The sequence below is a fragment of the Eublepharis macularius genome, chromosome 9 (genome assembly GCF_028583425.1).
Source record: "Eublepharis macularius isolate TG4126 chromosome 9, MPM_Emac_v1.0, whole genome shotgun sequence".
Taxonomy (NCBI): domain Eukaryota; kingdom Metazoa; phylum Chordata; class Lepidosauria; order Squamata; family Eublepharidae; genus Eublepharis; species Eublepharis macularius.
Genome location: NC_072798.1, coordinates 34357280 through 34374748, shown reverse-complemented (window position 1 = coordinate 34374748; position 17469 = coordinate 34357280). Strand labels below are relative to the sequence as shown.

The 17469-nt window shown below is 42.9% G+C and overlaps 1 protein-coding gene across 1 annotated transcript; it reads right to left on the bottom strand.

The window, feature by feature from the left end:
- Positions 1 to 1023: 1023 nt before the first annotated feature.
- On the bottom strand, positions 1024 to 16673 carry HMOX1 (heme oxygenase 1). The gene is made up of 5 exons (XM_054989437.1): positions 16513 to 16673; positions 15961 to 16081; positions 6984 to 7475; positions 3461 to 3566; positions 1024 to 2073 (listed from the first exon to the last, which is right to left on the bottom strand). Exons 1-5 carry the CDS (start codon positions 16521 to 16523, stop codon positions 1937 to 1939), a joined length of 867 nt encoding a protein of 288 aa, XP_054845412.1. The 5' UTR covers positions 16524 to 16673; the 3' UTR covers positions 1024 to 1936.
- Positions 16674 to 17469: the final 796 nt, after the last annotated feature.

Genomic DNA, 17469 nt, shown 5'->3' with positions numbered 1-17469 from the left:
TTTGGCCAACAATGCCTAAGTTTTGCAAATTGAGAATGTGTGGCATAGAAAGAGTGCATGCTTCACAGCTGAAACAAAGGACACATAGCAGCACTCCTGTTCTCATAATACAAGTCATTGTCAATACTCTACAGTCTCCATTATGCACTGTTGCAAAATCTGTAAGCTGTATGTGTTTACTGAGCAGTAGCCTTTCTTCCACTGGCTTGAAAGTCAAACCTGTTCGTTCTTTGGTTAATGATATACAGTAATAAAGATATAATTGTATGATACTGTGCAAGCAGAGATCAAAATATAGCTCAGCATACGCAGTGGCAAGCTGTATACTTCATGGTGCCATATGGTAAAACAAACAGATTCCCAACATTTTAGTTGAATCTTAGAACGTTGCCGTGACATAATGATATGACCTTTTGTTTTGTGCAGGAAATGAGGTTGCACATCAGCACAACTCAAATCATCTCCCTCCATTTTTTAAAATCCACTGTGTCATGTGTCGGGCCAGGATGTCTCCCACCATAGTGGGAGACCTGGCCTCCCTACTCTCAAGCTGTTTCAGGTCAGGAAAATGGCATGTGGGAAGACTGAAGCCCATTCTTCTTATATGCCGTGGTCCCTGTCCAAATTGTGCCCCGTTTGCCTGGAAATAAACTTCCCAGCATGTCTGATACTGTGCAAACAGAGATCAAAATATAGCTAAGCATATGCAGTGTGTGAAATGGCATGCTGTATACATCATTGTGCCATGTGGTAAAACAAAAGAAGGGAGCTCTGACTCTTGAAAGCTAACACTCTGAACATCTTGTTGCCACTGGGCTCAAATCCAGCTGTTCCCAGTATGAACTCACACACAGGCCTGACTGTGAGGAAGTGTGATGGTGGTAGTGGGGGTGGAATATGATGTGTAGTTATATTCTAACTTTTAACAATGTATTAATAAGGAAATCCTAAAGAGCAAAAAGGGGGACAGCAATTTACTAGGACAAGAAACAAGAAATAGGGATAATAAATATATACACAGGGTAAAAAAGACTAATTTATTTGAGGAATTAGCTGTGATTTTCTTTCAAGCATAGCAGAGAAAATACCAAGATCTGATAAAAGGTGAACACCATTCAGTCACCTCCCTTGGATGTTTAATGGTTGTTTTTCTATAATACACAGCTTGAATGGATGTACATATAAATTAAAAAGATAAATCACAAATGCAAGATCTTCGCAAGATTATCAGGATGATGTTTGTTTCAGATATGATTGCTGAACAAAACTTGAAACACGTGTTTCAAAAACAGAAACATAGTTTAAAACTAAACTAAACATAGGGTTGCCAACTCTGGGTTGGGAAATTCCTGGAGATTTGGAAGTGGAACCTGGAGAAGGTGGGGTTTATGGGAGGGACCTCAGTAGGCTATAGTGCCATAGAGTCCACCCTTCAAAGCAACCATTTGATCTAGAGGAACTGATGTCTGTGGTCTGGAAATCAGTTGTAATTCTAGGATATATCCAGGTCCACCTGGAGGTTGGCAACCCTAATTCAACAATGTCTTGCCTCTCAGTACCAAGAGAAGCAAGCAACAAAGCATTAGACATTTGTACAAAAAACCCCCCCCATTGGACAAAGTACCAGCTCTAATATTTATCTCTCAGCTCTCTCTCTGCTGGCAAGTTATCAGTCTTTAGTCTTTGTGTCTTTCTCCTTGTCTGAAGGCTTGCCAGATCATGGCATTTTAAGATCGTAAGAGAAATGTTTCCAACACAAGCATTTGCATTCTTTTAAAGCCATTTATGAAATTGCCTATATTGTTAGTACTAGGGACAGTCATGCTCAGACTACCCCAGGCTGAGAAATCTAAGCAGGCCTTTCCTCCACAAGGGAAAGATCAGTTAGTTGTGGGAAAGACAGGTGCTGGTGAGAAACACTTAAGGTCCTTTCTCTTCACATTGTGTACAAGCCCACGGCCACTGTCATGGCTAAGAAGAAAAGAGCAAGAACCCAACGCAGGAGTGGCGTGCTAGGTAGCATGTCCTTATGCTGCATCTGCGCCCGTTCATTTTCCACTGCAGCAACTGGACCTACATGAACAGAAATGAAAAACTTGTTAGGCTGGAAACCAGGTGAAGAGCTTTTGTTTCTAGTGCATTAGTGATGCTCCAGTGACATTGATAACATCGCTGGATGCCAGGAGAGCTGCCGGACAAGATAAACAATCCAGAAAGATAATATTACAGCCAACTGTATAGCTGAGGCTGCACAAACAACATGGAAAACTCATTTGCTAGACAAAACCTTAAAATGGAAGTTACTAGAAACCAAGAACTTCCAAAAGATGTCAACCACAAAAGTGAATTTTCTAATTGTGCTACATTTCATAACTAAGCTGTGTAATACAGAAATACCAGGAAACTGTGACGCTAGGGTAGGGGAATGGAAAGAGCAGGAGCTTTTAAAAGTTACGTCTTTTCCAGACAGAGGCTGGGTCAACAGAAATGTTACAGTAGAGATTGGCATCTGTCTTCAGTGCATTTGATCTCTACCAGTCACACTAAGGTTCCAAACTTGATTCTTAAAACAGGGTCCTTCCACTTTTCTGAAATTTTTCCTTCACTTTCCAGCATTGGGCTCACTTCCTGTGTCACTCTACGCTGCTGCCTCAGATGGCTAATTACACAAGGCTTTCTCAGCCCTGAGGTACCTTTGACTTCCATATAATCCTCTCAAATGTGAAAGAGAGGAGGCACAGTAAACTGGTCATCTGTAATCCCACTTGGCCTCTACAAATGTAAACAGGGCTTTTTTTCTGGGAAAAGGTGTGGTGGAACTCAGTGGGCAGGAAAGGTGCAAAGTGCACGCATGCTCCCAAGGCCAATGACATCACTTTGGTCAGCTGGAACAAGGGGGGAGTATTTAAAAGTTTAAATCACCCTTGGCAAAAATGGTCACATGGCTGGTGGCCCCGCCCCCTGATCTCAAGGGGCGGACCCACCAGCCATGTGACCATTTTCAAGAGATTCCAGAACCCCGTTCCACCGTGTTCCAGCTGAAAAAAAGCCCTGAATGTAAATAAGCTTCTCGACTATTTATTATGTCTTGGATTAGCCAAAGAATGCTGAACTAGATAGTTTTGTAAAGGGACTAGAATCTCTGCCAGAGGTTCCCCAACCCACTCAACAAACTACAGTCCCTAAAGTGTCAGCCAAAAAATCAGCAGAAACCAGTGATTTTTTGAATCCCAGACAGTTTTTTAAAGTGCCTGTACTTATGATGCACTGATTTCCACCAATTCCCGCTCAGGACCTAGAAGAACGCCCCTTACCCCCTAGTGTCAGTACTCAGTACTGGTGAGGACCACCACAAAAACCCCTCAAAAACTACGGAAAGGGATCAATCATATTTCCATCACTTAGAAGATTTAAGAGAAAGGTGTAGCAATACAATGGAAAGAGTAGGAGTTCTTCTTACTGTGTGATCTGTTGGTTCCTCTCGTGCGAAGCTCCAGCTTTGGTTGTACAGCATTGCCATTTGCAGATGGTTGTCCTTGAGTCAGCCTCTGCAGTTCCTCAAACACCTGGGAAGATGGATAACAAAGAAATGTTACTATGAACCATACTTTTACATATGTCACTGAATCTAATGGCACTTTGGGAAAAGCATTTTAGCAAAGCTAGAAAAATTCTGATATCCCTGGCCTTCCTACTGAGATAAACATGAATTTGAAACTCACAACAGAGAGATGCTGTAAATGTGCCAGTACACAATGGAAAAAAATGCTGGCACCTTTACAGTTTGTACACTATATCTGAGGCCCAAACTACACATTACCTGTAATACGTGATTCCAACAGGGACTTGCAGCCATAAGGCAACAGTTCCCTGTGAAAACTCAGTTTTGAAGCACTGCAGAAAGATATAGAAGAGTAAACAGTGGATTCAAATGTCACTGATTAGAAAAAAAGAATCAAGGTTCTGGTTCAAGCCTCCAGATGAAATAATGTTTTATTCTTAACTAGACATGGGCATGAACCACAAAAAAACCAAACCACGTGGTTCATGGCATTTTCACGAACCAGGAACCACGAACTCCCACAAACTCGGGCAAGTTCACAAACCGGTTCATGGGGTTTAAATGCCCTTTCCCTGCCGCTTAGCGGCAGCAGGGAAAGGGGCTTTTAAACCCCCGGATCAGCTGCTTGTCAGGGAGATCCCCAACAAGCAGCTGATCAATTAAACAGCAGGGCTGTTTAAATAGCTGCTCCCAGCAGTGGGGAAATGGCCGTTTAAACTGCGGGTGGGGCTTGGCTAGCTGGCCAGGAACTCCTGGCTGGGCAGCCAAGCCCCGCTGATCCATGGGTTTAAATGCCCCTTTCCCTGCCGGTTTGCAGCAGCAGGGAAAGGGGCATTGCTGTTTAAAATGAACCAAATGAACCAGTAGACTAGTTTGTGGAAGTTCATGGAAACGAGCTTCCACAAACCACTGGTTCGTGGGTTTTTTTGGTTCGTATTCCGGTCCGTGCCCATCTCTATTCTTAACAACAGGATTACAATTTAAATTGCTTTGGTGCTAGCCTATGTTATGGATGCATATGGGTTTGTGACAAAGCAGGCCTATCCTGTTTTGAATTCACAATAAAATGCCACACTGCGTTTAATGGGGTAGAGCCTACATGAATTTTGCTGATTGGGGTGCGGGGGGTGGGGTGCGGGGCAGAAGAGTGAAAATATCATGGTAATGTGACATTTTTTGCATGCTGTCATCCGGGGGTGGGGACTAGGATGTGTTTTAACCCTCTAATATGTCTCTTGTCGCACCTTTTGCACTGAGTACACCCCTTTTCACACCTCATCATTTTGTGTATGTGCATGCACACATGCACACACAACAAGCTTTTGATCTTTATGTGGAAGTTTATTGATTTAAAGTTTCCTTGAATGGAATTTTGAATAGGTAGTTACTAAATTTTCTGACTGGCCCAAGAAGACAGTTCCTCATCTGTAACGAAAACCTGCAGTAGAGGATTCAGGCAACACTTTTGTCCCACTTTCGCCATGCCCAGGTATTTTCCAGCATTCTGGATTCTGTTTCACCTGTATGTACATTTATCCCAAATATATGTGTGATCCCTTCTCAAGAAGGAGAGAGGTTTAGAGATTTTGATATAATGTGAGTATAGCTAGTTACTAATGTTTTATTTTCCAGTGTTCTATGGTCTTGTAGACCAATCCCAAATATCTGTGTTTAGGGCGTATGCTTAGAAATATTAAAAAAACTCTCTGGAAGAGAATTCCTGGAGTAATTTACCTATAAGCCATTTACACCCTTATCTTTTAAAGTGCTGAAGTATTCCTTAAATGTTAGTTCCTGCTTGGTTAGAAGGCTCAATCAGCAAAAGTAATTGCTCACTTTACATCAGAATTGCACAGCGACAACTGTACTTTTTCCAATGAACAATTGCTTTGGCTGCAAACTGAAAAGCAGTAATTAATTTACCCTCCCCTCAATAACAATTACGATTATTTATTTATTCAGGAATGCCATGGGCACTGTGAGTGAACAGGAACTGAGGGACAAGAAAGGTATAAAGTAATCAGATTATCACAAATCACAGAGAGTTTTGGAGCCCTTCCTGAATGACACTTACTTATGAAGAAAAAAACTATATAGTAGGATCTTTTCTGTGGGGTTGGGCATTTCTGAACGTTTAGGGGACAAACTATATTAAACACAGTACAGAACTGTATTTTCTTTTCCGCTTGCAGTTGATTGTGAAAAATGACCAGCTAAGCAATGCGGAAGTTGACATTCATCAGAGAAGGAAAAATAATAGGTTATGTATTTAATGGCTTTGTATTTAATTTAAAATTTCCCAGGTCCAAATGTTGGTTTTATGTTTAAAATTAAACAAAGCTGAAAAAAGGGAAAAATTAAATACAGACAGAAAAATTAAGCAAACCAAACTAAAATGCTAAAAACTTGACTGATTAAAGGTAAAAAGGATGCATCTTCTAATAAACCCAAAGGAGCAGGGATTTAGGGAGCTCTTCTGAATAACAGCTAGTTTTTATATTTTTGAAGGGAAAGTGGCCATCTCTTTTTGTCCCAGCATGCAATAGTGCAACTTGGGATCTTTTGGACTTGGCACAGTCTAACCTAATTAGTCACCAATGAGCTTCTAGAATTATATCTTAAGATATAATATTTTCTTTAGGTGTTATGATACCATTCCTATTTGGATTTCTTCCCTAAGCCAACATTTTTCTCTAATTGGCCTGCATATTTTGGTCATTGGAAAAACCAACATATTCCAGACTGGACTTCCACCAAGTTTTCCACAGGGAACACTTCACCTCTCCCCTCAGGGGTGGACTGGCAATTTAACTCAGAGGGGAAATTTCCAGAGAGCTGCTGTCCTAGAGGTCGCAGGTGGCCAGGAGCAAGAAGCGCCAAGAATCAATAGCTTTGCCAGTGCAGGAGGATCCACTAGCCTTGGGCCCTTCAGCAGCAACAATGACCAGTGTCTATTCACTCATTGCCTCCTCCGGCACTACAATCAGTTGGCAGCAGTCTGGGAGGAGGCAAAGGATGAGCTGATGCATTGATAGCATGTGCTGCTAGCTGGGTCAGAGGTAGGTAGACCCTACAGTACTGGCTTGTTGCACCACAGGCACTGCTAGCGTGGCTTGCTCCTAGGACCTTTTAATTTCCCCACCAGTCCTTACCTCCTGTTATTCTTTTACAGTTAACTGTAGGAAGTGTTCTATGAAACTTGAAAGCTAGTTCTTTTGAATTCATAATGAAAGTGAAATAATTCATAATTATTTCACTATACCTGTTTCAATTTACAGAAGTAATTTCTCAGTGGAAGAAGTACAGAGAAACTCTTGAGAATTTGTTATCATCTCCTAGAATCATGATCAGAAAGGTCACCTTGACTTTGAAGATAGCTGCAACCTGCATAGTAGGAGAACAGAGATGGGCAATTACTCACTTCTATATTCAGCAGGAAAGATCTCTTGGCCTCTTCAAGGATTCTCTTCTCAGTAACTGCGTCCATTGGGATGGCGTTCATCCGAGCTCGATAGAGCTGTTTGAACTTGTGGATGTTGGTGATTTCAGGGAAGTTGAAGAAAGCCAGTCCTTCTCCAGTTGTGGGCAGATGAAGAGACTTCTGTGCAATTGCTTTGAGTATCTGGCCCCCAGATAGATCTCCCAGGTAGCGAGTGTAAGCATGAGCCACCAGGAGTTCGGGTTCATCCTGGCCTACATGATGGAGTCTGTCTACATACTTCTGAGTTGCTTTGTGACACTGTATCTCCCGTCTCCATGTAGGGCCATAGAAATACTCCAAGTCTTTCTCCAAAGAGGCACTGCGATTCAGCTCAGTTGGGAAATAAACAGGGGCGTAGACTGGATTGTCCTTATTCCTCTCACATTCCTCCTCCAGAGCTGAATAGACGTAGTACAGGGAAGCTAAATAGAGCTAAAAAGGGGATAGGAGTTGGGGAGGAAGAGAAAGCCTTAATTCTAAGGTTGCCATTTAACCATGCAGACTAATCCTCCATTTTCTTATAAAAGCATTGTTTATTTATTTCATAAACTTCCTGCTTTATAGTTCACAAGGCAACTATTGACATTGACAAGTGCTAAATATCATAAAGCCAGAATAAAACATAAAAGCACAACACATAAAAAGCCATAAAATCAAACAGAGCCTGCCTTAAAGCAAACCAGCCTTACAATTCAGGATCTAACAGCAGAAGTTACTCCTCCCGCCCCCCTGAAAATCAGACATAAAGAGAACAATCCTAAGCAGGCCTGTTCAGAATCCTATTGAAGTTTACTTAATGGGAATTACTCCCAAGAAAGCATTTCCAGTTTTGCACTATCAACCAAAAGCTTAAGCAAAAAGGAATAGCTTCATCTAGTATCTAAAAACGGATGAACTATAAGCCAATGAACCTTAGTGGAGAGGGAGATTCATGAAAGGAACTCCATCATAAAGAAGGCCCCTCCTTCAGAAGGAGTGGCAAGAAAGGGCCTGTACTTATGCGTGCACTTATTGTGTATATGTTAACACATTTGTGATCCATGCACAGTTTGGACTGATAGTTTCCCCATTTCACCATCACTATTTTAGTGAAGTGACAGTTGGGAAACTGTGTATAGCAACTCATCATCCTAAGATATAAAAGGCAAACCGTGTTGCTGATGACTCACTTTTTATCCCTCTGCCTGCATACTCTGCGGGGATAAGAAGTGAGTCATTGGCAATGGACTTACTTGGCCGTGAGAGCCCAGAGATGGAGTCCGTGCCCATGGACTCAACCGGGGCTCAGGGGGAAGACACCCAAGCACGGGCCACCACCGAAGCAGCCAGCAGAGCGCACCAGCCCCTCCTGGGCTTCGACCCCCGGCCCAAGCATAGAGAGAAGAGGCACTGGCCCAAGCAGCTGCTGGAGCAGCCAGCGGAGACATGCTGATCCCTCTGGGGCTTCAGCTGCTGGCCTACGCAGTGCCAGGGACGGTGCAGGCCACCCCAAGGGTGGCCAAGGGAACAGCTGGCAGCCCCATGCCATTGCTCTCCAAGCTGCAGGTGCTGGCTCAAGCGGCAGCAGGGGCAGCGGCAGCCTCAGCGTGGAGGGCCGAGTGTGCAGCCAGGGCACCAAGTTTTCTAGAGCCCATAGTTTATACAACAGGCTTGGTTGTTAGTTTAGCATATTCCTTTAGCTACAGACAATGCAGGAGCAGTATTTGATATCTGCCAAGTCTTAGATGACTCCCAACAGATGGTGCTCTTCCATTTCTCTACATCTTGGACAGCTCTAGTGTTATTTTACACTGGGATCTAATTATCTGGCCCAAGGCTTCTGCTTAGTAATGTCTCACTCAAAGCGGGCAGTGAAGGAAAGTCTTTTCACTGCACTTTGGTCAACTCCAGATTAGACAGAAAACGTTCCTGGAAAATTTAATGCTCATAATAAAGTGCTGTTATGAGGACAAAGGGTATTACTTGTACTGAGAAGCAAGCAGAATGGTGGGCCTTCTGTACAACAGACACATGGAAGGCATTTATTTTCTTGTCAGGATTTTTCAGTTTATCATGGTAGCCTGAGCAGAGGACAAGGAGTGGTCCTTTTCAAATTTTGCTTGTGCTCCACACAACAGTATTAAACCCAAGAAATCATTCCTGCTTTTCTAGATTCCATGCTTGTTAGTTTCCACATGACCCAGAGAACATGATTCAGGCTGTTTTCTGATGACACAGTTTGCCTCTGACATGACTGAGCCTGAAATTCGTGGGCATGCACACTCCCTTCCTTTTGCTCTCACATGGGGAGCCAAGATTGAAGGCTTCCTCATCTGGGAATTCTTTGATCTAACCACCACGTGATCTAACCACATCTGCATTCTAGCACAGTAACAAATTGGGATTTCATCTTGATTTAGAATTCCAATTATTGTAAAAGAATCAAGTCCCACTTTATTAAAGTGGTTAAATTAGGATGTCACAGCAAATTGTGGTTCATTTACATAAGAAATCCTTCAGTCTTGGCTATGCAGGTAAGGAGAGCCTGCAAGGTCAAGGATTTTCACTTCAGGCTTGTTCGTGTCATTAAAAAAGGGTGGTTTGTTCATGACATCTAAATAAAAACACAATCATGTGGTTAGACTTTGCAGTGTTGCTAGAACTGGTCATACATTACCTTCCTATAAATTTCTCTCTCCAAATGCCTAAGCTCTGAAACAGAAGCTCAGGGGAAAATATTTGGAGAGAGAGGGGGGCACAGAGGGCTGAGACACCTGTGTGGGGAGGGTACTGCACTCCTCAAATGCATATTCCCTTGGATATTAAAACTGGGTTCCATCCCTCTTTCTGTGTGAATGGGACAGAAATTCCATGTTGAAGCTCATGGAACTGCCACCATTGCATTTAATTTGGCCGTCTGGTAAGGCTGTTTCTACACAAGGTTGCAAAAATGTGCCCTCACTACACCAGCAGCAGAAAGTGGCACAAGAAAGGGCAGAAGTGTGGCTCCCTCGCAGGACCTCTTGCAGTCAGACTTTTAGACGGATTTCTTTAGCTGTCTCTTTAATATCATTTCCATCTGCAAGCAATTATCAGGTGATGTTATTTAACTTCATGCCTTGAAATGCTTCAGCTGCCATTGCTATGCATTAAACCTCTGTTAAAGGACATTGTTCTCACAGCCACCTGCAAACCTTACCCACAGCTGTGTCAATGCAGGAAATGCTGTCAGTAAAGTCAGTAGATCAGACTCTGTCAAACTCGTCATTGGCACTTTCCTGTACTGAGGAAATGGCTCCTATTTCCACACTGTTGCTTTACAAATCGTTCTTTCAGTCCTCAAATCGAGACTGTTTGCCTTTTGCAAACAGACAGATTCATTTCAAATAATAAAGGCGGTTCCAGGAAAGATGACAGTCCAGAATATTGCTCAATCCTCTGACAAAATGTGAGAATGAACAAGCCAAAATGCTCTTACGTAGAAGACATTTCCAAAGAAATAAATAAGAACTTCTTTTATAATATGGGGGTACAGCAAAGTTCCAGCTATCCATATAATTCCTGTTCATCAAAATAGGGGAGTTCTGTGGCTGAAGGCATGTCCACATGGCTGGTTTCTACAGGTTAGATGATGCCTGTGCAAGGAAAGGGGGGTACCTGCAATTTTCAGGGTTGGGTGGGGAGGCTATTCATACCATGTTGGCTCAACATCGCCTGTGCTGTCAGTACACAGAGATGGGGCAAAGAGAAGCTTGCGTAGGATTCAAGGCATCGGGGTGTGTGGCTGAGACAGAAGAAGCAGCCTGCTGCATCAGACTACTGGTCCATCTAGTCCAGCATCCTGTTCCACAAAGGTAACAATGCTGCTCTGGAGGGCCAGTGAACATGGCACAGAGGCCGAGGTCTTCTCCTGATGTTGCTTCCTAGCACTGGTATTCTGACATTTGCTGCCTGTGTATATGGAGATGCCCTTTAGTCACTATGGCTAGTAGCCACCGAGGGACCTTTCCTCCATGAATGCCTAATTCCCTTTTAAAGCTGTCTAGACTCATGGCCATTGCTATGTCCACTGGCAGCAAATTCCACTATTTAATTGCTCCTGAATTTATTATACAGCAATTTCATTGGGTGCCCTCAAATATTAATATGGGAGGGGGGTGGAGTTCTATCTACTTTCTCTACCTCATGCATATTGTTGTAAACCTCTTTTAGGCAAACATGTACTGAAGACAGGTCTGTTCCAAACAGCTATCTGGTCACATCCTAGATTTCTTCATTCACTTTTCTTCAGGCAACCAGCAGTACATAATTACATTTGATGTTGCCAAATGGCATTTGGAGTGCATGTTGACCTATACAATTCTTGAAGGCGTGGTGCCAACATAACTAACAAGCTCCTGTACTCTCCATTGTGTTGTCTCCCAAGAGCACCCATATGAGATGAGGCGGGACTTCAAACCCAAAGAGAAAGGCATACTAAGAGGTTGCTCTGAATTGTGAATCTCCTTTGCCCTGGAAAGGATTGCTAAGTATTAATCTTTTGGAAGCCCTAAAACATTCTCTAAAAGTTTGGTTGGGATTTGTTGGCTGAGGGCAGAATCACCCAACTGCAATTTGAAAACCATTAAGCAGGAAACTTGAAAAGTTGCCTATCCATTTGTCCACAAATATTCTCTTCACTAACGCACCCCATCTGCTATGTTATATCGCACATCTTCCATCCTGCTCACTTCAACAGATGAAGGAGGGGTGTGGACAAGACTAGGGAAGAAGGAACCACTATTGCTTCTCCTGCTTAAATCAGCACTTTCCATGAGACAGTGAATCTTTGTCAGTCCTAGGGTTAGGCCAGAAGAGGGAAAGAGTGTTTCATACAAATTTTAATATATTGCTGGTCAGCTACAGCCTCTGAATTGAAGCATATTTAAAACATAAATCTGGACGTCTGTGTTGTTTAGTGATCAGAATGCTGGAACAGAACTGGGGAAATCTGGATTAAAACCTCCACTTGCCAGACTGGATTACCTTGGGCCAGTCTTTCTTTCTCATTCTAACCAACTTCATAGGTTTATTGGGAGGAAAAAATAGAGAAGGGAAGAAAAATTTATGCCACACAAGCTTCTTGGAAGAAGAGTGGGATAAAAGTGCAGTAAATGAATGAATCAACCAAGAACTAGGGTGAACCGTTGTGGTGTAGTGGTCAAGAATGTCAGACTAGGATGTGGGAGACCCAAGTTCAAATTCCCACTCTGCCATAGAAGCTTGCTGGGTGACCTTGGGGCAGTCAGTCATACACTCTCAGCCTAATGTACCTCATGAGGTTGTTATAAGGATTAAATAGAGGAGAAGAGAAGGGTGGGGTATAAAAGAAGTGAATGAATGGAATTAATGAAGTGAACGAATAAATGAATGACCCTGGCCAGAGGCAGGCTTTGCATCCTGAGGTCAAAAATGAATATATCTTGGGTGTGTATGAATGAATCTATTATCCTCCACCCTTTCTTTTTCTAGTCCTGGAAGAAAGAAAAAAGACAGGCAAAGAGGTAAGCTGTCTTTTTCCCTTCCAAATTTATTACCAAATGTACACATAACAGGGAGCTGCATCCAGTCCTGACTCTCCAAAGAGTTTACCTGTATGTTAAGAGTAGGGACAATTTCAACTGCAAAACTACACAAAGGGTTAAACCTGCTGCCTCCTGCTTCATGGCCCAAAGCCTAAACCAAGCTCCCAGGCAACTGTGATTATTCATTGTAAAATGCTGGGGATATCCATTAATCAATCTTCCACTGTCTTAAATAATTTGGCCTTCAGATCTAATTCTACTCCCTAAAACATGTTGCCAACACTGGCCATTTCCACACGGCTCCCCGCCGCTCGTAACAACCTAGAAGATCACGCAAAAAATGCGGAACATTGTGTTTTCTCGTGCGAATCTCACGTGAGAAAACGCGATGTTCCGTGTTTTTTGTGCGATCTTCCGGGTTGTTACGAGCAGCGGGGAGCCGAGTGGAAACAGCCATCCTGTAATCACTTTGAACTTCTATCTCATTACCATACCGAACCAGTATCTGTAACTGGTTTCAGAGACAGATTACTGACTCATTTATGATATGCCATACTCGTCATGCTTTCCCCTCCCATCCATTTGGACTGGTTTTTGGAACCCAACTAATTTATTTTTTAAATGGAAATCTTCAGGAAATGTTAAATTGTTTGGTGATAAACTGGTCCTTTGAACCTGCCTCTCAAGAATTTCACCATTGTTCAAATAGCCTCTCTGTTCTTTCCTGTTGACTTAGTTGTTAAATCTGTGTCCCCGCTTACTGGCACCCCATTATTCATACAGACCTACACCTATCTATTATCTCAAACTGGTTCAACTGGCCTCTGGCAGAGAATGCTTGTGTAGTTAGCATGTTTTTAATTCGCTTGTACGATTAGCACTGGCAGGCTTCTGCAAAGCAGAGTTTGCTCAGATTCAGAAAAGGGGCTGGGGAATTGTGCCCTCCTCTCTGGGACAAAACAATCCAGTATTACGCGACAGAAATCAAGATGCTATATGCTGCTTGTTGTTTTTAAAGAAGCACACTTAAGTTATTTTTTCATAGATGTAGAATGCAATGTGTTAATATGACAAACGTGTTTAAAAACACAGGTATCGAAGAGGCAAAACTGGTGGGGAGCCAGGACTGGCTATAACAATAACAACAACAACCGATTTATATACTGCCCTTCAGGACAACTTAATGCCCACTCAGAGTGGTTTACAAAGTATGTCGTTATTATCCCCACAACAAGCACCCAGTGAGGTGGGTGGGGCTGAGAGAGCTTCAGAGAACTGTGACTAGCCCAAGGTCACCCAGCTGGGTTCAAGCAGAGCAGTGGGGAATCAAACCCGGTTCTCCAGATTAGAGTCCCATGCTCTTAACCACTATACCAAACTGCCAGTTAAGTGCACAATTGGTGGCAATCCTTGTTCTCTGCTACATGAAGTGTAACTGGTGTCCAAGAAGCTGTGGCATGTACCAGCATCAGCAGGCCAGATTGTCAGGGAATCTTTTCTGATAGTTATCAGAATTTTGTTTTCCTCTTTAGTGTCAGCTATATATATGGGCATGGCTTTCTCACCTATCTCCTCCTGATGCAGCCTAAAATGCCTCCTCCCAAAGCTGCTCCTTGGGACAGGAGACCCTCCAGAACAATGAAGGTCTTCAGTGAGAGACGGAGAATTCTGAAAATCAGCTCCTGTCCGCAGAATCCTCTGGTGGATCCAAGCCCCTCAAGACTAGCAAGCAGCTCTTAGGATTATGTAGCTTTCAGGGTTTTAATTTTTTGTCTTCATTTATACCCTACCTTTCTCGCCCATGATGCAAAGCAGCATGCACCATTCTTCTCCACTTCATTTTATCCTCACAACAACCCTGTGAGGCAGGTCAGGCTGAGACCATGACTCACCCAAGGTCATCCACCAAACTTCCATGGCAGACTGGTGAATAAACCCAGGCTACCTGGATTGCAGTCTGGCACTTTAGCCACTGCACCACACTGGCTCTCCAGGTTCTTTTGTGACCTAGCAGAAAATCTGTCCCAAATGCTGGGTACAACACAATATTACACTTTTAAATACTACATTCCTAAGCACGCTTGCTTAGAAAAAACCTATTCAGCGTAAACTTTTTAAAGGATTGGAGATGACTTTAAAGTGCTGAACAGCTTAGCTATTTTATAAATGCATATCTTGCCTCTTGCCTATGTTTGAAGCAGCAACAAATTTAATATTGCATTCAAATACAATTGTCACAGTAAAAACAGTAATGATGAAATTGGGCAGATATATAAAAAAATCAAATAATTGTCTATACAGCCAACTCCATTCAATGGAAGCAGATGGCAATTTCATACACATTTGTAAATATCCTACGGAAAAGAGTTGCCTTGCACATCTCACAGAGAACCAGTAATGAGGATTCTCTGTGGACCTCCTCGGGCACGCCCTTCCACAAATAGGAGCTATGACACCTTTCTGAACAGGTGTGCACCTGATGGATGGGAGGGCAGATGGGGAAACCAGCGCAGGCAACATTGCCTAGAGCATGCTTATTATCACTGTAATATAGTACAGAAGGATCTAAGAGACAAATAGGGCCAATCCTAAACAATTACACCCTTCTAAACCCACTGACTTCAATGAACAGCAAGAGCGTAACTAGAACTGAACTGAAAATCATTGACCTAGCCTAACCCAGGCTAGGTCATCAGAACTGGATACTCTCTTGGCCTGTATGCTTAAGAAAAACTTTAACCCTTTTAACTGTGGTTTATATGGGTGCAATTTTTCAAACTGGGAGTTTGAAGCATACATTTAAGGCTCTCATTCAGGATGCTGTACTAGTTTAATCTGTTTCCTTGCTGATTTAATAAACCCTTGCTCAGACAAAAAGTTTACTTTATTAATCCAGTGTGCGGGGTCAGAGAGACCCCAAGTAAGTAACAGAAATTTTTAAAAATCTTGGGAGTTGCATTGCAAAAGCCACCAATTGCCAAGAAAAAAACAAAAGTAAACAAAGCTACACCTTGACGGTAAAGGAATAAGAAGATAGCAGCAAAGATACCAGGAATAAAGTATATATATATTTCAATTTTGTCTTTAGTCCTAATTTCAGTGCCATTTTCAATGTAAACAGGGTAAAAATGACCCCAACACCATCAAGTTATACACTGCAATGTGTGTGGGGGGGGGGAGGGGGAGGAGATGAAACACCACAGGGCAACTGGCCTCATTGAGGCTAGTGAATACAAGTTGCAGAAAATGACAACATTTATGACCCCTCCAAATACACTTTATTGCATCAGGTTGAGGTTATTAACTGGTTCAGTTTACTAGTTCAAACAGTATTAGCAGTCCCTTCCCCAGTCATCCCTGTCAGAGCCGGGTACCTTAAATTCCCGAAGTGACACCTTCCCTTTCTGGAAACTCTTCATAAACTGTGTGTTCTCTGCCTGTTCATGGACCTCCTTGGTGGTTTCCTTCAGGGCTTCAGACAGATCTTGAGACATTCTAGGAGGGGAGGAAGAGAGAAAGATGTTTAGAAACGCATCTTAAGGTGCTTATTAATGCATATTAAGAAGCATCTTCCAATACCTTTTCTGTATGAGGAATCTGGCAAGATTCTAGAGGAAATACAAGCATCTTGCCTAGCGAGAGGTTAAAACACCCCAAATTTCAAGAGAAAGTTTCCATTCAAACTCAAATCCACTGTCTCCCAAATCAAATTCTCACACTGTCCCCCAAATGAGAGCCTTTTGGCACCTTAAAAACAAGCACATTTATTGTAACAAAAGCTTTCTGGTCAATGCCTATGTTGCCAGATGCATGTGGCAAGCCTGAGCCACAATGAATGTGTTAGTCTTGAAGATGCCAAAGGCTGTTGGATATGGTGGCTGTGGCAGCCCGGCGCTTCTCCCTTCTGGCTCCAAACCCACACGTACCTTTCTGCCATGGCCCCCTCCTGCTTCTGTGTTAACTCTTCTTTCTTTTTCCTTTTGGTCTTTTGTCCCCTTCTCTCCAGAGAAGCTTCTGAGTTAGGCAGCCCTTCTCCCGCATCTTTCTTTATACTTTTATCCAGGGATCACGTGCCCAGCCCAGAAAACATCTGACCTCAGCGTACAGTTCTCAGTTAATTGCAACATACTTTTCCCCTCCCCGCTGGGGAAGCTCAGCCCCTCCTTCTCTTCTTCTTCCTCAGAGGAGGGAGGAGGGAAAGTCACCTGATGCATCTTGACAGCTAAGCGCAACAACAGGATGTCGAGAGACTTCTTCTTTTGTGAATGTTGGGCACTCTGCCCAAGCTGATTAACTCCTTCTCTTCCCTGCAGTCACAACAATGTATATTTTCTAGCATGTAATATTAGATTAATCCAAATGGTAGTTAGTATATGCTGTTACTTTCATACAAAGACAGGAGAAAAACCCAACAGGCCTGATGAAGGAGAAAGCTGCCTACATTATTACTAGATGCACAAACTATTTTAAAACCCTATGTATGCTTATGTGAGTGTAAGGGGCAGTGTGTTAGCTTAACCTCCTCCTCACACATTTTCTAGAAAGAACACAGATAAGGTGGTATCATTCATCCATTTATTTATGTCATTTATACCCCACCTTTCTTCCCAATGGGCCCAAAGCCACGTAGTTTGTTCTCTTCTCTTCCACTTCCTCCTTACGACAACTCTGTGAGGTAGGTCAGGCTAAGAATGTGTGACTGGACCACAGTTGCCCAGTCAGCTGCCATGGCCCAGTGGAGGTTTGAACCTGGATCTCCCAGATCCTGGTGTGACCATCTTACCACTACACCATGTTGACAAAAATATAATTTGATTAAACAAAGAAGGGGGAAAAACCAAACCAGCCCTCCTGTATAATACACAACATCCTGGTACTGGACC

What these genes read in the sequence shown, in the direction of transcription:
- HMOX1 (XM_054989437.1), bottom strand. An exon ending in TGTCACTTCGGGAATTTAAG is followed by an intron (nt 7,476 to 15,960) that starts GTACCCGGCTCT and finishes TCCCCTTTTTAG; the next exon opens with CTCTATTTAGCTTCCCTGTA. An exon ending in CTTTCCTGCTGAATATAGAA is followed by an intron (nt 3,567 to 6,983) that starts GTGAGTAATTGC and finishes CCATCTTCCCAG; the next exon opens with GTGTTTGAGGAACTGCAGAG.